Source organism: Symphalangus syndactylus, chromosome 21, assembly GCF_028878055.3.
Source record: "Symphalangus syndactylus isolate Jambi chromosome 21, NHGRI_mSymSyn1-v2.1_pri, whole genome shotgun sequence".
NCBI classification, from domain to species: domain Eukaryota; kingdom Metazoa; phylum Chordata; class Mammalia; order Primates; family Hylobatidae; genus Symphalangus; species Symphalangus syndactylus.
Window position 1 is genome coordinate 64,140,618 of NC_072443.2, and position 25,824 is coordinate 64,166,441.

General features: G+C 39.6%; 1 protein-coding gene across 4 annotated transcripts; it reads right to left on the reverse strand.

Annotated features, from left to right (window-relative positions):
- Nucleotides 1-2,959: 2,959 nt before the first annotated feature.
- On the reverse strand, nucleotides 2,960-18,669 carry LOC129471602 (histone-lysine N-methyltransferase SETMAR). Of its 4 annotated transcripts, XM_055260378.2 has the most exons (4): nucleotides 18,447-18,650; nucleotides 8,675-9,006; nucleotides 8,143-8,257; nucleotides 2,960-5,699 (listed from the first exon to the last, which is right to left on the reverse strand). In XM_055260378.2, the coding sequence occupies exons 1-4, from the start codon at nucleotides 18,600-18,602 to the stop codon at nucleotides 4,665-4,667; spliced, it is 1,638 nt and encodes a 545-aa protein (XP_055116353.1). In that variant the 5' UTR covers nucleotides 18,603-18,650; the 3' UTR covers nucleotides 2,960-4,664. The 4 variants fall into 4 exon arrangements, with proteins under 4 accessions (XP_055116353.1, XP_055116354.1, XP_055116352.1 ...); XM_055260379.2 differs by lacking the exon at nucleotides 8,675-9,006 and having other exon boundaries at nucleotides 18,447-18,669; XM_055260377.2 differs by having other exon boundaries at nucleotides 8,143-9,006; nucleotides 18,447-18,669.
- Nucleotides 18,670-25,824: the final 7,155 nt, after the last annotated feature.

The following is a 25,824-nucleotide window of genomic DNA, read 5'->3' on the forward strand; positions in this document are numbered from 1 at the left end:
TAGCTGAGATAATTTGTCAAGTTTCCCCAGAGTAAAGTTACTCTGCTCCCCTCCCTTTCCTCCACCCTCAACTTTCCATTCTACACTTGTTGGGAGGAAGTCACTATGTATAGCTTACACTAAAGGAGTAGGAATTTATGGTCCCCCTTTTTGTGGGCAGAAATAGCTACATAAATTATTTAGAATCCTTATGCAAGTTAGATTTGTTTTTACCCCATTTATTTATTGATTCAATCATTTATTTATATCAGTATGGACTCACAGATTTTTATATTTTGTATTATAATCCAGTACTACTTTATTTCCTGGCTCAAATTATTCCAGATTTGGTCACTGGGAGCTCTTTCAATTTGTTTCTATACTCCTTTGACACCCCCATTAATGTAGGTTTCTTTCTTTCTTTCTTTTCCTTTTTCTTTTTTTTTTTTTTTAAGCATTTCCTTACTTTCTGGCACTACAAGATGCTCCAGTCTCAGCTTGTTGATTTCCTTCTCTAGTAGCAGAATTAGCCATTTCTCCAAAGAGCCCTGTTTTTTTGTTGTTGGAGAATGGTATAAAAATCAAGATCTGAGTGCTAAATATGCTCCTTGCTACTGGAGCATCATTGCTTCTAGGCTGTCTGAGCTGACAGAGAAAGGAAATATATGTGTTCATACTAACTGTAATATACTAACTGTAATCTAGAAATATTTCTATATGTAACCTTCTGTATCTATATTAAGCTAAATGTGAGTTCATGCTGATGTCTCCAATTAATCCATTACCACATGGATCATCCTTCCTTTGCTTAAATATAAATTCCCAATCCAACAGTGAGAAACCTGGCTCCCACGATCTGCCATCAATTTGTTTAATTCCAGTATACATGTAAGGCGATATCAGAGTTGTTAATATCAGAATCGTGTCCTGTTAAGGCTCGGAAAATGATACCCCAACGTATGGTCCTTTAACATGCTGAGCACTTAGAATTAAAGGAAATTGAAAGGACTTAGAAGCTGCCCAAGAATGGAGGCCTGTCTGGCTTTCTCTTGTTTCTCACCCTACTCCCATAAGTGCAGGGAGGGGCTCTCCTGAAGTTCCCTTCTCTGACTGAGGGAAGTTCTTCCAAAAGGAATACATTTGTTTTGAGCCTCCTCCCTAGGAATTTCATCAAACAACCAGGAAAGATTTATCACCAGAGGAGATTAAAAGTTGTCACCACACCAAAACAGGCTATTGCCTATTCTTCAGCAGCAATAAAAAACTCCTAAACAACTTTTATGACCTGAGAGACTTTATTTACATAAGACAATCTTTGTTCAGCATGCAGTTCCTCCCCTTTTCCTCCCATAACTTGTCATCACCTCCCCTTCAAGCCCCTATTCATTTTATGCTATGAAACCTCCAACCATCTGTCTCCTCCTTTGAGTCTCATATTTTTCTGAGGCTTCCATTTGCATGTACGTAATTAAACTGGTCTTTCTTTTCTTAATCTGTTTATTGTCAGTTCATTTCAGCAGACTTAATTATCAAACTTCCAGAGGGAATGTTTAAACTTCTCTACAACCCCCATGGGAAACAACTTGTATCAACTAGGAACTGCTTACATGCAGTTCCTTTTGCTTTTAGTTTTACAAACTCCAGTAATTTCCAAAGTTATTTAGATCAGCACCTTTCACCCCTACTCTTTTGAGTTTGTTTCCTACATTTGTACTAATAGTTACGTTCTCTTGTCACAGTCTGCATTCCTGTGATTCCCTGCCTTCTTAAATGATTAAAATTGTTTACATAAAATTTTGACCCTTTGTGCAGTAAAGTTCTATATGTTTTCACAAATACACAATGTCATGTATACACCATCACAGTATCATACAGAATTGTTTCATTGCCCTAAAAATCTCCTGTGCTTCACCTATTCATTCCTCCCTCCCCTCAAACTCTGGCAACCACTGACATTTTTATTCCCTATTGTTTTGTCTTTTCCAGAGTGTCATATAGTTGGACTCATATAGTATGCAGCCTGTTCAGAATGACTTCTCTCACTTAACAGTATGCATTTAAGGTTCATACAGGACTTTTTGTGGCTCGATAGCTCATTTCTTTATTGTTGAATAGTATTCCATCATATGGATGTACCAGTTTGTTTATCCATTCACTTATTGAAGAAATGTGTGTTGCTTCAAGTTTTAACAAATTATAACCCTGTTATGAACACGTGTGTGCTGTTTTTATGAGGACAAGTTTTCAAATCAGTAAATACCTAGGAGTGAAACTGTTCCAACTGTCCCATAGAAATGATATTTAAAAGTTTTTGAACACACATGGAAATTGACCCTTCAGGTCTCAAAACTTGAAATTTACATTTGTCTCATCTGAGTGCCTTCCTCAGGAAACAGATCCTCAGGCAAGGAACTTAAACTCACCAGATCACCACATCGAAACAAGATGCCAGACCCCCTCATTCATCATAATTGCTTCTTTACCCCCCTTAATTCCTTCCCTCACTATATAAGCCTCCCCAGTTGTAGTTGGTCAGGGATTTGAGACTTTATCTCCCATTCTCCTTGGCTGCAGCACCCAATTAAATACTTCTTTCCTGGCAACATTCATTGTCTCAGTGATTGACATTCTGTGTGGTGAGCAGCAAGACTGAACCCCTGTCATTTTGCTAACAGAAGCATGATTGCTGGATCAATGCTAAGGCTATGCCTAGCTCTTTAAGAGCCCACCAAACTGTCTTCTAAAGAGGCTGTACCATGTCACATTTCAATGAACAACGAAGAGTTCCTGTTGCTCCACATCCTTGCCATCTTTTGGCATTTTTAGTGTTTTCGCTTTCTACCATCCTAGCGGGTGCTAAGGGATAACTTATAGTTTTAAATTGCAATTCCCTGATGACAAATGATGGTGAGCACATTTTCACATTCATGTTTATTTTTGATGTCTATTCAGATCTTTTGCCCATGTTTAAATTGGATCATTTGTCTTATTATTTTTAAGGCTTTTTTGTTTGTTTGTTTTTTGAGAGGCAGTCTCACTCTGTCACCTGGACTGGAGTGCAGTGGTGTGATCTCAGCTCACTGTAACCTCCGCCTCCCAGGTTCAAATGATTCTCCTGCCCCAGCCTCAGGAGTAGCTGGGATTACAGGTGTGTGCCACTATGCCCAGCTTATTTTTGTAGTTTTAGTATAGACAGGGTTTTGCCATATTGGCCAGGCTTGTCTTGAACTCCTGACCTCAGGTGATCTATCTGCTTTGGCTCCCAAAGTGCTGGGATTACAGGCATGAGCCACTGAACCCAGCCCTGAGTTTTAAGTTCTTACCTGCCTAATTGTCCTGCCTAGAACCTCCAGTACAATGCTGAATAGAAGTGGTGAGCTTGGAGATCATTTTCTTGTTCCATATCTTAGGATAAGAGCTTGCAGTCTTTCATCATTATGTATGATGTTAGCTGTGGGTCTTCATAGATATCCTTTCTCAGGTTGAAGAAGTTCCTGTTTACTTCTAGTCTGTTCACTGCTTTTATCATGAAAGGCTACTGGAGTTTGTCAAATGCTTTGTGTCTATGGAAACGATTATGTATTTATTTTTTGTGAATTATCCCATTAATATACTGGATTTACTGATTTTCGTATGTTAAACCAAACTTGCTTTCCTGGGATAAATCCCACTTGATCACAGTGTATAATTCTTTTTACATCTTGCTGGATTTCATTTGCTAGTACTTTTTTTTTGCCTCTATATTCAAAAGGGATATTGGTATTAGTTTTCTTTCCTAGTAATGTCTTTGTCTGGTTATGGTATCCATGTCTTCTTTAACTCATGTGTCTGGTTATGGTAACCATGTCTTCTTTAACTCGTGTGTGTCATACGTATGTAACCCTAGGCACTCTAAAATGCAGGGCTCAGGGCAGGAACCTCTCTTGCTCAGCTCTAACCCTTCTGGTCACCTCTTTGTGACTTTTTCCCCCTTTAAGTCTGCCACTGAAGGACATTATATCCTAATTACACCTGAATAGAAGGGAGAACTTTGGGTCACATGCTACAGACAGTTCTCAAGACTAATAATTTACATTTATTGAATACTTTCTATATACTCAGCCATTGTGCTAACCCCTTTGCATGTGTTAACTCAATCTTCCCAACTAAGGAAACTTTGACTTGGAAAGGTTCAGTGATTTGTTCAATGGTAGCACACTGGAGAGTGACTACATTTTAATTAGGGCAAAATTTTCCATTTGGCCAAGAACAAAATCTAACAGCCACTGCTATTTTGTGAATAGTAATTTGAAAATTAAAGAAAATTTTTTTTAAAGAAAAGCTTTGTTCTTCAAGTGTGATCGTTATTATTCTTGGGCCAAAATGTTTTTCAAGGTACGTATTTCTACTCTTTTTTAAAAAAATTATTTTATTAGAGTCAGGGTCTCACTATGTTGCCCAGGCTGGTCCTGAACTATTGGACTCAAGTGATCTGCCCGCCTGAGCCTCCCAAAGTGCTGGGACTACAGTTGTAAGCCACCATGCCAGGCCACCTTTCTACATTCTTAATATAAGTCCGTGGAATCTACTTCAAATGCAATTTTAATTTCTGTTTCAATCTATGAAGATATTGGGTTGATGCAAAACTAACTGCGGTTTTGGTCCGTGAATTTTAAATCATTATAACTAGGCTCGACACATTTTTATTAATCAAAATAGGAACCATTACAATCAACACATTTTTGCCAACGAGAAATAAGTTGGTTTATTCCTGTAGCATAAAAATCCGTGCTTCGCGATTCAATGAACTCTTGGAAAGCATTTTCTGCATCCTGCTGGTTGTGGAAGCGTTTTCCCTGCAAAAAGTTGTTGAGATGCTTGAAGACGTGGTAGTTGGTTGGCAAGAGGTCAGGTGAATACGGTGGATGAGGCAAAACTTCATAGCCCAATTCATTCAACTTTTGAAGTGTGGGTTGTGCAACATGCGGTCGGGCATTGTCGTGGAGAAGAATTGGGCCCTTTCTGCTGACCAATGCCAGCTGCAGGCGTTGCAGTTTTTGGTGCATCTCATCAATTTCCTGAGCATATTTCTCAGATGTAACGGTTTCACCGGGATTCAGAAAGCTGTAGTGGATCAGACCAGCAGCAGACCACCAAATAGTGATCATGACCTTTTTCGGGTGCAAGATTGGCTTTGGGAAGTGCTTTGGAGCTTCTTCTTGATCCAACCACTGAGCTGATCGTCGCCGGTTGTCATATAAAATCCACTTTTCATCGCACGTCACAATCCGATCGAGAAATGGTTCATTGTGGTTGCGTAGAATAAGAGAAGATGACACTTCAAAACGACGATTTTTTTGATTTTCAGTCAGTTCATGAGGCACCCACTTATCAAGCTTTTTCACCTTTCCAATTTGCTTCAAATGCCGAACAACCGTAGAATGGTTGACATTGAGTTCTTCAGCAACTTCTCGTGTAGTTGTAAGGGGATCAGCTTCAATGATTGCTCTCAACTGGTCATTGTCAACTTCTGATGGCCGGCCACTACGCTCCTCATCTTCAAGGCTCTCATCTCCTTTGCAAAACTTCTTGAACCACCACTGCACTGTACGTTCGTTAGCAGTTCCTGGGCCAAATGCATTGTTGATGTTGCGAGTTGTCTCTGCTGCTTTACGACCCATTTTGAACTCGAATAAGAAAATTGCTCGAATTTGCTTTTTGTCTAACATCATTTTCATAGTCTAAAATAAACATAAACAGCAAGTAAGAGGTCATTAGCAAAAAAACACAAAGCAAGAAATGCTCATTAAAATGATGTATAACATGACCACATTTATTTAAGAATGTATTCCAATATCAAATACCAAATTCCAACAATGCAAAAACTGTAACTACTTTTTTTTTTTTTTGAGACAGAGTCTTGCTCTGTCACCCAAGCTGGAGTGCAGTGGTACAATCTTGGCTCACTGCAACCTCTGCCTCCCGGGCTCAAGCGATTCTCATGCCTCAGTGTCCTGAGTAGCTAGGACTACAGACATGTGCCACCACATCTAACTAATTTTTGTATTTTTAGTAGAGATGGGGTTTCATCATGTTGGCCTGGCTGGTCTCAAATTCCTGACCTCAAGTGTTCTGCCTGCCTCGGCCTCCCAAAGTGCTGGGATTACAGGTGAGAGCCACTGCACCCAGCCCCATCTTTTAAAATTTGAATCTTATAATTTATAATTATAAAAATGTTATTTTATCATGGGATAATAGTCAAGTGGAAGTATATTTTTAAATGTTTTCTCTCAAAATAGGTGTCAACATTCTCAAAAATATGGCAATGAAGCAAACAAATGCAGTTAACTTGCTGCTTAGAAAAGACTTGGAATAAAGACTCTTTGACTCTTACCTTAGGAATCTGGTTTCTAGAACTAAGTGCTATATAATAAACTAGTGCCTGAGGACAAAAAATTTCCAGGGGTCCATATTCAGTCAGTTGTCTCTGGCAGAGTCACTGAGTTGGACGGGGCTGTTTGTGTCCTTGTCTCTGAATGGAAGATTGTCCTCTGGGAATACCTCTGCTGTTTAATAGAGAAAGGCAAAAGGACATAGAAAAGGGTATCTGCAGAATCAAATGGTGGGCCAATCATTTTCCTTCTGACCACTTCCATATTGCTCCTGAAGCATCTCAGTTATTAGGTGAGCTTGTGAGCAAGAAAAAGCACATTTTGGAGTGAGGGATACAAGCTGCCTTATAAAAAGCAGGACTGCTTCAGAGGCATTGAAGTAACAGAGGAAAGTTGGCATGGAGAAATGATTAATTTGGAGGAAAATTTTTGATACTATGTATTTGTAATTTGGGGCATTTTATGTGTACTCTAGTACCATTTGTTCACAGGGAACCATTCCATATAATGTTATATGAACATTATAAACCCTAAGATACTTAAAAACAACCCAGCTTTATTGAGATACAATTCACACGCTGTATATTTCACTCATTTAAAGTGTACAATGTACTTGGAGGAATAGTGTTATATATAACATGGATTCCTATAATGTTGAAAGTGCAGGGCCTCCTAGTGGTAGGGTTTTCATGTACTAGAGAAGAAATTAAATTACTTAATAATATCATAGGGGCTCTAGTAATTATTTTAGCTTTCAAAATGTCTGATAAACCTCCACAGTAACTGTATTTTTGCAACATCCCTGCTTTAAGGAAGGTAGTTGGAGATGTTTGCTGCTCTAGAAGTTTAAATGGGATCATAAAACTCCCGTCTCCTTCTGTGGTGTGGACAGGGTTATTTTTCTGTTATTTATACATGAAGTGAGGCTGTTTGAAGTTTTGAAGCGTAACTTCACAAGATTTGGAGTACAGCCAAGTATATAATGAAAAATTTACAATATGTCTCTTTTTCTGACTTTTGGTTACAACATGTAAGTCATTTTCATGGTTATATTTTTCACTACTGGTGGTACTTACTGGGGTTTTAGCAGGTGATAGTTAATAATGCCTTTTTCCTTGATCCATGCTTAGAAACAAGTAGGATGCAGGAGTCAGACAGAAATCAAAATGTCAGCTTTATTACTGTTAAAATTGGTTGGAAAGCAGGGTTTAGGTATGCAGCCACAAGGGTTTCTTGGATCATTATTAGGTTCGATGTTGGTGCTAGAAAACTTACAATAACAGTGGCTTAAGCAAGGGAGAGACTATTTCTCACCTGAAAGTACAAAGGTGTCAGATCACGACTGGTAGGATGTTCTACAGTACCAGACACCTAGACTCCTTTTAATCTTGTTGATTTTTCTATGCAATGGCTTCCTTTCCCAGGGTCATTCTGGGGTCTAGGATGACTGCTCCAGTTCCAGTCATCATGTATACATTCCAGCCATCAGGAAGAAAGAGGAGGTGAAGGGCAGGATATCTCCATTTAAGCACTTGTCATTTTTGCTTATATCCTATTAACTAGAACAGTTACTAAGACAAATCTAACTAGGAAAGTGAGTATTCTGGGTAGTCATGTACTCCTGTTAAATGGAGAATTCTATTACAGAAAGGGAGAAAGGATACTGATGGACAACTTGTAGTCTCTGCCACATTCCTGAGTTAAACTTATGTAACTAGGCAGAGGTAAAGCTAGCCAACCACTGTCTTCCACTAAGGGGAGGGGCAAGCTGCTTATCACTGAACAGACTCACCTCAAGGGTCAATCGCTTGCAGGAGGGGAACACAGAAGGGGCTGAGCCACACATGCTGGGTTCCTTCTCATTTCCACAACTGATGTTCGACTTTTCTAAGGGGCAGTACAGAGAACTGTCAAAAGGCAGGAAAGCAGTACATGATTTGGCACCACAGTAACAAGGTTTTCTTAGTTTCCCATTATCTAGCCTTTCTTTGTCTTCACTGCCTGTTAGATTAAGATATCTTCCTGAATAATCATAAGAGAGTTCTTCTTCTGGCACAATATCTTTGGCTGCAAAAAGTGCCAACTTAGGTACCATTGAGTCAATTCGGACAGGAATCATCAAAAGGTTTGGCTCACAAGAATGATTAAGGAATCTTCCAATATTTCCTATATAAGTAGGGTCAACAAATGTTTCCATTACCTGCCCATTATGAACATGTTCTCTGATGGCTATAATGTAATTGGAGTCGGATTTTGTTTGTAAGTGAATTCTTCTCTGAACTTCAGAGAATCCTAAAACCTCACCAGCATATTCACAGACAAACCTTCCTTTCGGTATAAATTCCAAGGTACGAAGTCCCCAGCCTTTTTTATGCGTCTTGAACACTTGGAAGTGGAACTGTAGACCTTTCTGGACCACTCTGTTTCTGCAGTGGTCACTGCATCGGCACAGGACATTGCATTCAAAAACAGGCTCTGCATACTTTTCTCCAGATCCTAAATCTCTGAAGCATGAGTTATCATCATAGTTCTCTCCATGGCGGAGACAGGAGCAAGTGCCAGGGAGGCAGGGAGTTTTGACACAAATGCATCCGGGAAAGGTTATTTGAGTGGGATCAATGTCTGCTCCAGGTCCAACTACATGATCGGGAGTGTACTGTAAAAAATATACACACTGTAAGTCAGCATGGCATGTCATATATTTCCTATATATTCCCAGTAGCTTTTGACTGGGACCCATTCTAATTCTAACATATATAAAAACAGGACAAAACTGACAAAACACAGCGTACTAAGATACTGTCCAAAAAGATCTCTCTCCAATAAAACAAGAATTTTTTTTTTTTTTTTTTTTTTTTTTTTTTTTTTTTTTTTTTTTTTTTAGAGACAGGGTCTTGCTCTGTTGCACAGGCTGGAGTGCAGTGGTGTGATCACAGTTTACTGTAACCTGGGCTCAAGCGATTCTCCTGCCTCAGCTTCCTTAGTTGCTACAGCTACAAGTGGGAACCACTATGTCCAGCTAAGATTAATTTTTAGAATTTGTGGTTTTATTTTAGGTATGTATAAGGATGAGTTGGGCATTATAATACTTAATGTATATAATAGTATGTTATATATAGGTACATATAAGGACATATATATGTATTATTATGTATGCATAAGGACAATAAGAAAAATACTATTTTTTTCTCTTATCAGAAATGGAAAGCTTTGTAACTTCTTTTGTTTCCCTTTTAGCTTTGGATGTCAGAAAACTCAGTGCTGAATTTAGTGTCTGAGTACAGTTAAGCATTTTATCCTTAGCTTTTGATCTCTTTTACCTTTACCTGATAATATACATGCATATATGTATTTTAATTGTGAGTTACCTCAGATACTGGTTGGGGATAAGAAAGTCATAGATGACTAGTCAATTGCACACAGAATTCCAAAAATGCTATTTCTTAAATAGATATTACTAGATATTTAAATTTATTATAGATATACACTTGTAAAGAAACACTATTCTAATTAAATGAGAAAGGAATATGAAAAAAACTGTCATTTAAATGTACCTGTATTTTCAAAACATTACATTTATAAAATGTTATATAAAAAGAAGACAATCCTCAATCTAAACTCTCTGTGAAGCCCGATCTCTGGTTAGATCATCGTTAGCATTGTGAAGCATATTTTCAAACTGTGATTTCAGATTAAAGTATCTCTCATGAAACCAGCAGATTTTTTTACGTATACAGTAATTCTTGCTTACATAGAACCCAATCCATTTTATATCTGCTTTATTCCAAAAAGGATTTAATGAGACTTACAAACAGGTAAGATAAATGAACAAGTAAGGAGAGTAAGGTGAAAGGGAAATAGAACAAACAGGTCCAGTGAGCTTAGACACACAGTGTGTGGTAGAAGTAGACTGGACATTTGGCTCTGCCTGAGAGCTGCCAATTCAGAGAAGGATATATGATTAGATACGTAGCTTGCCCTGCCTGTAAGGAATAATCTCATTGTTCAGAAGCGGCATTGACTTTTTTCAGTATTGATATCAGGAAGGAATTCCACCAATGTGTTCTTCTAAACCACTCTTTTCCAGGAAGCAGTTTCATGAGCTGTTTTTTATTCTGGTCCCCAGTAAAGGCTGCTGGGATCCCACAACAGCACAGATGGGTAAGAGCAGTTCTACAAGGAACCAGTTGCACGGCCTTTCATTGGGGATAGATTTTAAAGCACCTGGAGGAATGTTTGCACCACGTCTTCCAGTCAATCCTCCATTAATATTTTGTCTCCAGGCCAGGCTTTAGAAAGGTATTGAACAGCAGATAGTTATACTCCTTGTGGAGGCCTCGGGTGGAGCTATGTAGTTAAGTGCAAAACCCTATACTAAAAAAAACTCTGAGCTGGGGAGGACTGACATCCTCTTGTGAAAGATGAGGAGGACAACCAGTGGGAGGACCTGTGGGGGAAGGCCAACATTCTGCTTAAAAAGTCATTTGGGGGTGGAGAGAGGAAATAGCTTTTGTTTGTGTTGTTTCTTACAGCTTTAGCTTAGCAGGAATATCCTAAATGGATAAAGGATAGGTTAGAAAATGATGCTCTATCAGTCAAACTCAATGACTGCTGTTTTATATAGAATCTACTTTCAGCTTTTTAAAGGTTCAATGTTGAAATGTAAATGGTTACTGAGACATTTTAAAAAGTACTTGTAAAATGAAGATCTCTTTGTTAAACTTTTCATGTTAAACTTTTAAGTTGATTTGTCATTAAAGGTGCACATATTTTTAAGGTACTATATAAATCACTAAACGCTAAAGTTTTTCTTTTGACACGGATAACTTCTTTTAAAATCCAGTCTGACTTACTGCAGTTTTCTAATCAGGAAAGCAGGTGAAAAACAGTTTTATTTAGTTATTTTTACTTACAAATTTAAAAAGATTTTGAAGAATCTCATGATATATTTTTTAAAATTCTGCAATTAAACTTGCTGCACAATCTATAATCCTTAAGGGACTTATAGACAGTAGCTAATTCCAAATGAACTGCAGATACCTTCCAAAAGATAACAGAGACTTCTGGGAAAATTTCCTGTTTAAACAATTTTTTTCCCCTTGATGGATATAATCACTGATCCTGATACCAATAATTGCTTTGAGTCATTTTGTCTTCATGTTTCCATTTTCTCCTCCATAAAAGGTCAATAAAATATCATTTCAGATGATAATGACTTAAAAAATGACTATACTCAAGAATAATCTTTTGAAAATCTTAGTCTAATTTAACATCTGATTATGTAATTACCTATCTTTTCAGGTATTTACATACTGAAAAGCTATTTATTATTTTCAGAAATAATGTGAGGTCATTGTCCTAACATTCTATTCAAATATTTACATGCCACGCGGTTAAACTTTGAGTAGTCATGTGCTGCATAATGACTTTTTGGTCAGACCACATATATGCTTATACAATGGTAGTCCTGTAAGATTAGAATACAGTATTTTTACTGTATGTTTTCTATGTTTAGATACACAAACACCACTGTGTTACAAGTATCTACAGTATTCAGTGTAGTAACATTCTGTGCAGGTTTGTAGCCTAGGAGTGATAGGGCATTATCATATTGCATAAGTGTGTAGTATGCTATACCATCTAGGTTTGTGTAAGTACTGTGTACTCTATGACTTTTGCATAATGATGAAATTGTCTAATGATGCATTTCTCAGACTGTTTCCCCATAGTTAAATAATAATTGTATCTGAAATATAATTGTATCTTAAAGCTAATGTAAAGTGGGTTACAAACTGGGAGTCAGCTGATATGACCTAAGCCAGACTTCTGCTGAAACAATCAGGGAAGAGGCATTCTCTTTCTACTAGAATTATTCAACTGTAGTGTTTGCCTGGCATTTCCAAGTTCTGCCACATAGATGAGGCCTACTGAGTGTGTAGCCTACCACAGAAATGGGAAGCAGGGGTGTGAAGGGGGAAGGTGGTGGGAAGAAGTATCTGACAATACTTTTAGAGTTACTGGGTCCAGACATGCCTATAGTTATCACTTGGACTTTTCTGATTTGAGGCAATTCCTTACCTTTTTTGTTGGAGCCAGTTTGTGTTGTTTATGTTTCTTGCAAACAAATGAGTCCTGACTGATACACCCTGGGTAGAAGCTGAGAATGGTTTCAGGAAATGGCTAGAAAATGTACTCTGTTAACCAAAAATAAAATTCTAAGTCCCCTGATCATCTGAATGGACCCCTCCTCCCAGCAAGGGCATTCCAAAGCTAACCTGAAAAACTAGTTCAGGTCATGATGGGAAGGGGGTGGGGGTCAGACATGCCTTATTATACCCTCTTCCCTTTTGGAATTACTGATAGAACAGACTCTTTAAGTCTGATAAAAAACATTTACAATCTATTCTCTCTGAAGCCTGCTACCTGGAGGCTTCACCTGCATGATAATAAACCCCTGGTCTCCACAACCCTTTATCTTACCCAAGGCATTCCTAAGTTTTTAGACAATAACAATTCCTTCAAGCAAACTGTTAATCAGAAACTGGAAGCCTCCGCTTCCAGCTGTCCTGTCTTTCTGGACTGAACCAATGTACGTTTTACATGTATTTGACTGTTGTCTCATCTCTCCCTAAAATGTATAAAACTAAGCCATATCCCAACCACCTTGGGTACATGTTCTCAGGATCTCCTTAGGGCTGTGTCATGGTCCATGGTCACTCCTATTTGGCTCAGAATAAATCTCTTCAAATATTTTGCAGAGTTTGACTCTTTTCATAGACAAGTCAAAGGTGTAAATGGTCAATGAACAAAGATGTCTTCAATTAGGAGGTTAGACTACAGCAAAGTGTGCAGGAGACCAGGCAGGAAAACTCTGTGACTATGGTCTTGAACTGTGAGGAAGCAGCGGAGAGCTTCCTAGTGCAGAACATGGAATGCTCTAAAGGAGACACAAACCACAGCCAGGCTCTTATTAGCATTGTGATTCTGGACAAGTGACTGGCTAGGCTTCAGATTAGTACCTGTAAGACAAGGATAATACCCACATTTGGGGTGGCTATCATGAAATTTTAATGAAATAATGCTGTACTCCATGTCAGGTACTTTATAAAAATATTGGCTTCTTTCAATTCTTCTAGATATTACTTTCAGATGTTATATTTAAAACAACATATGTTTCTGGCAAATTACTTAACATTACTAAACATCTTATTTATTTCATAGGTTTCTGTGAAAGAAAAAATGACAGAACTGGCTTAAAAAGCTTACTCTAGGGATTAGCATATATGTATTCAATAAAAATTTTGCAGGTAGTACATAGTAGGGTAGTGAAGAAAATAAGTTCTGGAGTTAAACTTTCCAGGTTCAAACATATTCAAACCAAAATTGTGTCTAGGAAGCCATCAGACTGTATACCTTTCCTCCATTACTTCTCCATTTGAGTGGAGAAAAGCTAAGAGCTGACCCAGACCAGACTTCTTTCATTTATCAAGTATTACCTTACTGTCTGCAATATGCACATACTGGGATTTAGAAACAGTCAGAAAAGTATAAAGGACATGGAGAATGGGATTTTTTTTTTTTTTAAGACATTGCTGCCCAGTCTGGAGTGCAATGGCATGATCATAGCTCACTGCAGCCTCCAACTGCTGGGCTCAAGGTCAGCCTCCGAAGTAGGTGGCACTACAGGCATGCACCACCATGTCTGGTTAATTTAAAATAAAATGTTGTTGTAGAGATGAGGTCTCACTTTGTTGCCCTTTGTTAAGGGTGGTCTTAAACTCCTGACTTCAAGTGATTCTTCCGCCTTGGCCTCCAAAAGGGTTAGGATTACGGGAGTGAGCCACCATGCCTGGCTGGGATTTTTTAAATTTCCTGCATTGTTACAATGTAAGCTTTACTTTTTCTTCGTATGTATCAAAGCACAGAATTACTCATGCAAGAGCTGGGAATAAATGCAAAACAATCAGGGAAAATGATATACTGGAAATCAGATCCTTGAAACACTGGGTGAAGATTTCAAGTTTTTTGACAGAAAAGAGAAAATACACTCTTGTCTTGGCTATTCCTGTCTGCAATAATTTGTTTCTTCTCTGAACTAGACTTACATTTACTGTTAATAGCATGAACTTCAGGGTCTAAATGACACAGATTGTAGGGCTCTCTAATTGTGTTAAATGTGTAGGTCTTACCTTTCTAACAGAGGGGGACACGTGTCTCAGGGAAAAGCATAGTTATGAGGTTTGGAGTGTGGCATGGTGATGGGAGTGGGGTTCCTATCCATAGGAGGAGGCACACAGCAGGTGCTCAAGAAGCATTTTTCGATTGCCAGATTGCAGCTCTTGATACTTGTTAATGAGAAGTTTGACTTTTCTGAATCACATTCTGTACTGAAGACCCAGAAACTGAAGTATGACACTATAATATTCTAGGCTTAAAACCTGGGCCTCTGAATTATAAAGAAGTGTTGTGAAAATCTTCATTCCTTTTTTGGTTGTGTTGAAACCCCAGCTACAAGAATCTTTGTACTTGGCCTTTATCCTCGTAAGTTTGTTTTTCCTCCAAGCAGCTATTAGAAGACTGTGAGCCAGATAATTCTTGTCAAGGCCTGTTGAGATCTTAAAAATAATGTTTGAAGCTGGTTTCAGAGACCTGAAAAATGGTTAGATCCAACTGTTAGCTCAATAAAATCAATTAGTTTATCTTCTACTTGGCTTTCAACACTGATGACATTATGATATGCTTGTTTCCAATATGAACATTTGAATTTTTTTGCCTTTTCACACAGTAGCCAAAGGCAAAACAGACACAAAGTTATTTTTATCTTGAAACTTTTTCATGCCTTAATTCTTATGTGTGCATATGCCTGTGAAGGCAGGGTTTGGAGCAAGCAAGCTGTTTTGACCTTTTATAAGACTGGTTTTGTGTTCCATGAATACATGGAAGAAAACGAGTTGAATGCACTTTTAGGCTTGTCACTTAAATGTTTCAAGCATGTTTGATCTTCTTGGTAAGAAAGACAATAAGCTCTCTTAGGAAGGGATCCTGTCTTATTTTTGTAACTCTAACTCTATTGGGAGCTGTGCATATACAGAGATAGTTAGAACACTGTGGGAGTGGGTTTTAATCTCCCAATTTTCATTTATGCCCACCAACTGTAGATATAACAATCAATCACAAAGTTTCCTCTTGTCACTCCTTTCTCCCCTTTTAAAAATAGATGTATTTATTTTAATATAGACTTTGCAAAATAGAAAACCTCATGATTTTATGGACATTAATGATTACAATGATTCTAAGGGAGATACTTATATAATTTATTTTTAAATAATTAAATGCCTAAAGTGAGTTAATTAAAAAAATATGTCAGGCACATAGTTTTACAGATTGTTCTTAGATATGGCAAAGAAAAATATGACTCAAGATTGGAAACAGATTTATAGAATAGTCTCAAACACACACCTACACACACACGCACACACACACGCACAGCAGGAATACTGAAGCTAATCGTGACAGTTATAAACACCTTGAGGGTAGAGTGTGTTTTTCTGTTTGTTGTATTCTTTGCAGCCCAACCCACTACCTTGCATATATTTAGCTCTCAATAAATATTTGTTGAATTAAGAATGGACTAGAACAGTGGTTTTTTAAATCAGTGTTTTTGACCAGGAACTCAGCAATGCTTAGTCCTAAGTTTTCAGGGACCACTGTTTAATATTGGGCCAGCTAACTGTATTATTAACCATAAATTGCCAAAGGTAGTCTGGGGAACAATAATAATTTCTGACATTAATATCTTATTCTACTCTTTGAGGACTAAACCCTGATTTTTTTTTTATCTTGCCCAAATTCCTACCTAAGGCACCTGGGGAGTCATGCCTTACAAACCATAAAGTCTCATCAGAGGAGTTTTAATTTTAACCCTACATAGCATGGTCTGCTTTCTAACCTGACTCTGGCATAACATCACATAACAAATAAGGGAAGAAATCAAAATATTTTAACCCCAGATATATTTCCTTGCCATATCTTTAAATTGTCCCGGAGGGTTGTCTCTTGTGGGAAAAATCCACATTCTATACAGAATCCCCTTTCCCCCTCTTTTTCTTTCTTTCCACAACAAGGAGATAATCAACTAAGAGCGAAGCACCTTTTTAAGTTCGATAAGAAACGTTTTACAACCTACTCCCTCTGAAGTCAGCTGAGAGTTTCCTCCCCACAATTAAAACTTGGTCTCTATGTGGCCGGGTGCGGTGGCTCACATCTGTAATCCTAGCACTTTGGGAGGCCGAGCTGGGCGGATCACTTGAGGTCAGGAGTTTGAGACCAGCCTGGGCAACATGGTAAAACCCTGTCTCTACTAAAAATACAAAAATTAGCTGGGCATGGTTGTAGGCGCCTGTAATCCCAGCTACTCGGGAAGCTGAGGTGGAAGAATTGCTTGAACCTGGGAGGTGGAGGTTGCAGTGAGCTGATCGCACCACCACACTCTAGCCTGGGTGATGGAGTCAAGCTCCGTCTCAAAAAAACCCCTTTATCTTAACCTAAACATTTCTATTGATCCCAGGTCTTCAGATAAACTCAACCAATTGTTAACCAGAAAAATTAAAATCTACCTATAGTCTGGAAGCCCCCCCACCCACAACCACTTTGAGTTGCCCCGCCTTTCTGAACCAAACCTATGTACATGTTAAATGTATTTGATTGATGTCTCCTCTCTCCCAAACATGTATAAAACCAGGCTGTGCCCTAACCACCTGGGACACATGTTCTCAGCATCTCCTGAGGGCTGTGTCACAGGCCATGGTCGCTCATATTTGGCTCAGAATAAATCTCTTCAAATATTTTACAGAGTTTGATTCTTCTCCTTGACATCTTTGAAAGCTGCTATTGAATCTATTATCTTATCTGATCCTCACAAAGACCCCTAAGAAAAGGAAAGGCAGATACGGTTCACTGTTGATAATGGATGTTAAAGGGGCTATGCATTTTTAAATTATTACTTTCATGTTGCAGATGAAGAAACTCAGGCTCTGGGAAGTAGCTAAGATGGCTAAGCTCTGAACCATGCTCTCCAACTTCCCCATCCAGTGCTCTTTCCATTTCAAAATCTTTGATCATTCCTTATTCCTTAGGTAACGCTCAGGCCAAGGTCAGAGGGACAAGAAAGTCAGAGTAGAGGATGGAAGCGGTGGCTCATGCCTGTAATCCCAGCACTTTGGGAGGCAGAAGCAGGCGGATTACCTGAGGTTGGGAGTTCGAGACCAGCCTGACCAACATGGAGAAACCCTGTCTCTACTAAAAATACAAAAATTAGCTGGGCGTGGTGGCACATGCCTGTGATCCCAGCTACTCGGGAGGCTGAGGCAGGAGAATAGCTTGAACCCGGGAGGTGGAGGTTGCGGTGAGCCGAGATCGCGCCACTCCAGCCTGGGTGACAGAGTGAGACTCAGTCTCAAAAAAAAAAAAGAGTAGAAAGGGCTTTGAGATAGTTAATAGCAGCAAACATTTACTGAGTTCTTACAGCAAACCAGAAAGTGTATTTTCCTTGCAATTTTCAAAGCAATCCGGAAGACAGGTATTGTTAAACTGTACAATGGAAGACTCTACTGCTTAGCCATAGCTAATTTATACTCGCCCAAGAGCCCACAGCATGAGGGAGACCACAGCTAAGGCTGACTTGAGGCGCTGTTTTTATGCACGACACCGGATGCGATCCACTAATAGGCCCGACGGCTTATCCTACCTGTGAAAGACACCTGAGACCAGGGAGGTAAATGACTCCCCCCTTGATGCCTCCTTGAGTTCTGAGGACAGGACTGGGACAAAAAGCCAGGTTCTCACAAGGCCTCTGTTTCTGCGCTTCAGGGAATGGACTGAAAAGGACAACACCCTTGCTAAGGTGATGCCGTGGGTTAAGAGAAAAAGGCCCAGGCTGGGGCATGCACACCTGTTCCCGCGCACCAACGGGTGTGCTATAAGAGAAGACAAAAGGTCGCGACTGGGAGGCCGTCCCACGTCCCAGCGAGGCGGCTTGAGGAGACCACGTGGGGGAGCCGCGCGCCCGCCTCCCGCGCCGCCTGGCCCCGCCCCTACCTGGAAGGGCGCCGGCGCGGCCCCCGGGGGCCACGCGCCCACCGGCAAGTTTTCCTGGCCGCACGCGACATCCAGCTGCTCAGTCGGGGCCTCAGGCTTCTCCTTAAACTCCGCCATCTCACAAGGCCGTGTCTTCTTTGCCGCTTCCGCGAACATTTACCCGCCTCACGCAGCGCCTACTACCCTGACAGGCCTGGGCCGCGCAGTGGATGCTGGGAGTTGTGGTCCCGTGGCCCCACCGCCTCATGGGAATTGTAGTTCGTTTCTCCTCAGGAGTGGCCTGGAAGGCGCTTACCTTCCTTGACTTTTTGGGTATGGCTCCCGCTTTGATTTCAGCCAGAGGCACCACAGATAATTACAAAACCATGTAAGGTACGGACGAAACAAAGTGAGTGCTTTAGTTTTTCCTGGGATCATCAATGAGGGGGTTTTCGAGGCGAGGTCATTTGTCCAGGTTTTTGAGGGCTCGGTGGACGTTTGTGGAGTGGAGGCAGGGGTGCGTTCTAAACCGAGCGGGGAAATGCACACCAAGGTTTCTAAAGATCTGCGGCTTGCCAGAAAGTTGACTGACGTGATAGGGTTTGTGCCAAGGTGATAGCCTCACAGGGTGCCTTAAGGAATTTGTGTTGGGCATTCTCACTCCCTGATGGAGGTATCTGTGCCCCTTTGCCTGTCCTTTTCCCTCCTCTCCATCCCTCTACCCTCACCCCTCCAAATCGCTGCCCTGCCAAAGGATTCTGATAGCCTCAAGACTGCTGAATCCGGTGGAGCATTTTCAACCTCACTTAAGCTCTCTGACATGATTGTCCTGCTTCTCCTTGAAACTGTAAACCAAAAATAAAATTCCAATCCTCCAGACCATCTGAATGGACCCCTCCTCTCTGCCAAGGTTAACCTGAGAAACTGGTTCAGGCCATGATGGGAAGGGGGGTCCAACATGCCTCATTATGCACTTCTTCCTTTTGGAATTCAGGAAAAGCCAGCCAGCATCAACATCAACACAGACCTTAAGTCTGATAAGAAACATTTACAATCTGTTCTCTCTGAAATTTACCTCTTGGAGGCTTCATCTCCACGATCAAATTTGATATCCACAACCTCTTATTGCAACCCGGACATTCATTTCTAGTGATTCTAGGTCTTTAGATAATAACCAATTGCCAATCAGAAAATCTTTAAATCTACCTATGACCTGGAAGCCACCCCTCAACCGCTTCTCATTATCTGCCTTTCCAGATCCAACCAATCTTACATGTATTGACTGATGTATTATGCCTCCCTAAAATGTGTGAGAGTAAGCTGTATCCCGACCACCTTGGGCACGTGTCATCAGGACTGCCTGAGGCTATGTCGGGGGTGCATTCTTAAGCTTGGGAAAATAAACTTTCTAAATTGGGACCTGTCTCAGATACTTTTGGGTTCACAAACCCATCTGACCTTGCAGCTTCTGAGGTCCCATTGGCCTAAATGTGCTTCCATCTTGCAGACCTTTCCTTGTTAGTATCCTCTTGTTGTTCTCCTGCATGACTGTTTCTGAAAAGTGGGTGTGATTCAGGGTTCTGCCCTTGACCTTTTTCTTTGCTCCCCTTCCCTGGACTTTCTCATTAATAACATCCACTCCCATGGCTTCAGATATAAAGGATTAGGTCACCAGTGTCCAACCCAGATCAGACGTTTCTCCTCAAATCCATTTATGCATATTCAGCTAATGATTGAGCATTTCTGTTTTCTGTCCTACAGGCTCCTTAAACTCAAAATAATCTGAATTGACTTCTTCTTCTGCCAATCTTGCTTTTTCTTCTTTAAAGTTAACTGGGAAAATAATTTGTGATCTACAGAGCCACTAAAGCAACAAACCAGTTACTCTGTATTCCTTCTTTTCACTAGAGTCATATAGCTAAGGACGTGGTGGGTAAGTCTTGTTGATTCTGCCTTCATGTTTTCATTTTTGTCTCTTCTCACTTAGTCCTAGGCACTCTCATTTCTTGCTTGGACTTTGGAAGTTCTTTTCTTTAAGTCTGTCATTCTCCATATCCCCAAATCACCCTTACTGCCACTGCTACAATGACCTTTGAAGATGCTTGTCCAGTTATTATATTTTGCTGCTTAGAGTCTTATTTGCTCCATTTTCTCTCAATTTTCTGTTGACATTCTCTCAATAAGCCATTCTACTTGGGCCTCTGGGCCTTTGCCCACATTGTTCTTGTATCTCCAGTGCCTTTACCCAGGACTGTCTGTCTGCTCAGCTCAAGTAGTCCCTACTCTGTATCTTTCTTTACCCTGTTTCCCGTAGCATTGGTTACCCTCTTTACCTTAGTTCTCCTACTTTATAAGCCATTTCTTATGTTCCCTGCAACTATTTAATGTAAGCACCGGCAAAACCATCTTATTGAACTCATAAAAATTATATATATATTGGTGGAGGGTGGGGAGATAGATAGATAGAGAAACATTTTGTTTTAACTTAAATGATTTTGGTACATTTATATGCTAGTCTTTTGATGTAGGGCCAAAAGAGAAAGGGAGCTAGAATGTGTGTGTATGTGTGTCTCTGTATGTTTGTTTTCTACTGATTAGAGCTCCAGGTCAAGCTTACTCTGAGTTCCAGTTTTGGTGTCTTTAAAGTGGGGTAGGAACTAAAGGATAGTGAAGCAATCTGATATCATGATCTGTTTTCTTTCCCTAGTCTTTTATACTTTTCTCACTCACACCTGCTTCAAGGGCAAAACATTTTTTAGTGACTTGCTTTTTTTTCTCCAAGTCTTTACAGAATGTTCTACTTAGTTATCCTAGAAGGGAGTAACTCTTTGCACTCATAGTTCATCATCATTTTTTTTCATAAAATTATAATAACAGTTATACCTGGCATTAATAGGTTTGGGAACAGAAATTAAAGATCAGCCTTATAAATGTGCTATTCATGAGCATGTATAAAATCACATAATTTTGCACTGCAGTACACATCTGATATAAAAATTTTTTTGAGAGCAGATTTAGATGTGTTATGCTGTTCTTGTGTTGCTGTAAAGAAATACTTGAGGCTAGGTAATTTATAAAGAAAAGAGGTTTAATTGGCTCATGGCTCTGCAGGCTGTACAGGTAGTATGGTGCTGGCATTTGCTTGGTTCCTGGGCAGGCCTCAGGAAGCTTTGAGTCATAGTAGAAGGTGAAGAGGAAGCAGGCATCTCACATGGTCAAAGCAGGAGCAATGAGAGAGAGTGGGGGTTGGGGCAGGTGCCACACACACTTTTAAATGACCAGATCTTATGAGAATTAACTCACTGTTGTGATGACAGCACCGAGGGGATGGTGCTTTAGCACCCATGGGTTTAGTGAGAAACCCACCCCCATGATCCAGTCTTCTCCTACTATGCCCCACCTCCAACACTGGAGATTAGATTTCAACATGAGGCTTGGATGAGGACAAATATCCAAACTATATCAATAGGGAATTGATTCCATGTAGCAAAAGAATAAAAATGTAAGAGTTAGGGGCACAGTATCTAAAATCAGCCATGACTAAATTCATATTTCTACTCTGCAAATTTCTGACCATGGGAAATAATAGCTAACATTTACTGAGTTATTATGTACCAGATATTTTATTTTTTATTTTTTATTTTTTGAGACAGAGTCTCACTCTGTCACCCGGGCTGGAGTGCAGTGGCGTGATCCTGGCTCACTGCAACCTCCACCTCCCAGGTTCAAGCAATCCTCCTGCCTCAGCCTCTTGAGGGAGCTGGGATTACAGCGTGTGCCACCACACCCAGATAATTTTTTGTATTTTTAGTAGAGCTGGAGTTTCACCAAGTTGACCACACTGGTCTCAAACTCCTGACCTCAAGCGATCCACCCATCTCCACCTCCCAAAGTGCTGAGATTACAGGCATAAGCGACCACATCTGGCCCAGATATTGTTTAAACATTTGATATGTATAAATTCATTAATACCCATAATATGGTACTTGAAACATCTATCACAGGGTCATTTTAGGTTCAACTAAACATTCAGGTTCACAAGACTGTCACTGCCTACACTTGGCATTAGCTTCACTTGAGATTATAGGACGAGAGCCAAAGCCTACCAGCAGAGAGGCCTCAGGTGTTCCCCTTCTGTGGGAATAGTGCTTGCAGTCCACACAGCAGGTCACAGAGTTGCCTGGGAGCTGTTTGTTCTCCCAGAAGGTGGCTCAAATGCAAGGAGAATATATCCCATTAGTAGGGTATGGGGGCATCCTGAATTAGAAACCTTGCCTCACAGAAGCTATAGACTTTAAGGTAGCTGCCTAGTAAATATTTTATCAGATATAGTTGTGTACCTATCCTTCCTTAAAAGAAGAGATAGCCATTTATATGATACATTTAGCTGCTTATAGTATAATTAAGAAACATAGGAAGGTTTAGGTAAAGTGCTATGGATCTTTAGAACTGGTAAAGATTACTTTTAGCTGGGGAGATCATGGAGAAGAGGCAATTTGCCATAGGCCTTGAAGGATGGATAGGATTTAGGCATTCCAGGTGGAAGGAACAGGAGGAGCAAAGTAATAAAAGGAAAGATGTAGGTAGGAAGGAGTAATTTCAGATTGGCTGGAGATAAGGTTTGTTTCGCTTTTCAGGAATTTTGAATAGTATAGGAATTTCTCAGATATTCAGAGAACATGCTGTTCATTCATTTTAAGAAAAGTTTGACCACTGATTACATGCATGGTCCAGTTTACCAATTAGGGGAATGTATACATGAAGAAGACATGGTACCTTAGAAAAGCTTGCAGTGTAACAGACAAATAACTATATACTTACAGAATGTGATAGAAATTGTAAGAATCTTGTGAGAAAAGAATTATAAGAGCCATGAGGAGAACCACCCTCCTATATTTGCTGTTATGCCATTTTTAGTTTTTGACTGTTTCTTGGTAATACTGTCTGCTATTTGGAAAATTTTTTTGAAGGATCCACTTTATTTTATTTTTTCGGAAGCTGTCAGCAGTGGTGCTTCCAGAATAAGATATTTTGTGCATGTTGGCCCTTTGGTTTAATTTGTTTTTATCTTGCTGGCAGAGGATCCAAAAGTATTTTATAGAGTATGAGATTAAAATAATGAGAAGATGTTTGCAGGCTGATATAACCAATCTTCAGAATGCCAAGCAGTCAGTCTTTCATCTTTTCAGGGTCTAGAAATCTGTCTTATTTTCTCTAGATACCTGCTTTTCATTGAGCAGGAACCCTGATCTTCAGAATTTGTTCTGAAAACCATTATAGCTAGATGGTGGGAAAAAATGTATTTCTGGACATTAATGAATTGACCTAATAGATTTCCATAAATAGGTTTTGGAACTGAATATTGCATTGATTATTCAGATTTCTTTTGGATTTTTCACTGGTAGAAGAGAACTAATCTGATCAGTAATAAAAAAATAAAAAGAAAACAATGCAATACAACTCTGACATTTCATAGGTTCAGTTATCCTTGGGTAAATTATGAGGTATGACTATTTGAGCTTTACATTTATTAACAAAAATGATCTTTAATTGGGGTGTTTTTATGCTTTTTTGGTTAGGGTTTTCATGAAGTTCTGCATGGCTTTGTATTCAGAAGCCATTCTTTTATCAAAGTTTCACTAGCATTATCTGAGCTTAATATTCTGGGATGTACTTTGTAGCCAGTGATGAAAGGAGGAAAGTCAGCAGAAATTACTTACATATTTATTAGCATTTGAAACATCTTAGCCTTCTAATAAGAACTATCACGGCCAGGCACAGTGGCTCATGTCTGTAATCCTAGTGCCTTGGGAAGCTGAGGTAGGAGGATGGAGGATGGCTCAAGGCCAGGAGTTCCAGACCAGCTTGGGCAACATAGCCAGACTCCATCTCAAAAAAAAAAAAAAAAAAAAAAAAAAAAAAAACCCAGGTGTAGTGGCTTGTGGCTGTAGTCCCAGCTACTAGGGAGGCTGAGGTGGGAGGATTGCTTGCGCCCAGCAATCCAAGGCTCCAGTTAGCTATGATTGTGCCACTGTACTGCAGCCTGGATTGGGCGATGGAGAGAGACCTTCTCTCTAAAACAAACCCAAAACACCTGACACCAGTAGATACCAAGTAGGCATAGTACAGGCACTGGATCCTCTCATGAAAAAAAGATTGTTGCATGAAATCATTTTAAAAAGAAGCATGGTAATTGATACTTTTGGAGATTTATGTCCAATTTGGTGACCATTTCCCTTGTGAGAACATGCCATCCCTCACCCAGCCTGTCTACCAGGGGTGGGCTCACAGACAGTCATGTTTATATTACACAGTGATCTCCTAAAAAGCCTCGGCCCAAGTTTTTAGCTTACAGGTGCACACCTTTTTCAATCTAGGACAATTAGTTTCTCTTGGTCAGGAGCTGAGACCAAATCACAGCTAAAACTATTATTTATAATTCAGGGGATGAGAGGTAGGTTTATTTGGTATATAGATGGAGAAGCAGAGGAAAGTCCGTCTTCCAAGAGAAAAATAAAGCAGATGAGTGATGAGGAGAGAGGACAGCTGTCTATTTCTGGTTTCAGTCTCTTTTTCGATTCACATAACTATATTCTTATAATAAATTCTTCCTTTGGTTTAGGTTAAGTCAGAGTGGTTTCTGTTACTTTAAAGAATTTTAGCCAGGAAAGGTACTGTGAACATTTATAATGACATTATTATTACCATTATTATCATTAGAAAGTGTGGGTTGGATAATTAGCTACTTTGCTCTTGATATGGTTTGGCTGTGTCCCCACCCAACTCTCATCTTGAATTGTAGCTCCTGTAATCCCCACGTGTCGTGGGAGGGACCTGGTGGGAGGTAATTGAATCATGGGGATGGGCTTTTCTCCTGATAGTGAATAAGTCTCATGAGATCTGATGGTTTTATAAAAGGGCAGTTCCCCTGCACACACTATCTTGCCTGCTGCCATGTAAGATGTACCTTTACTCCTCCTTCACCTTCCACCGTGATTGTGAGGCCTCCCCAGCCATATAAAACTGTGAGTCCATTAAACCTCTTTTACTTTATAAATTACCCAGTCTCAGGTATGTCTTTATTAGCAGCCCGAGAACAGACTCATACAGCTCTATATAGAAGTTCTATGATCTTTATGAATTTTTGTTCATTTTAAAAGTTGGGTAAGCTAAGTTTTTTTTTTTTTTTTTAACTACTTTGCCTTTCTGATGTGTCTTCACTAAAGAGTGCCTTCCCAAAATAATATTAATAGAATTTTATAACATCAAACAGTAGTACAAAATAAGAAATTTATATCTGGTGGAAGGGATAATAATACAGTAATAATGGCTAATACTTCTATAGCACATAAGTCGTACCCAGTATCTTTTTTTTTTTTTTTTAAAGCAAAGGCATATG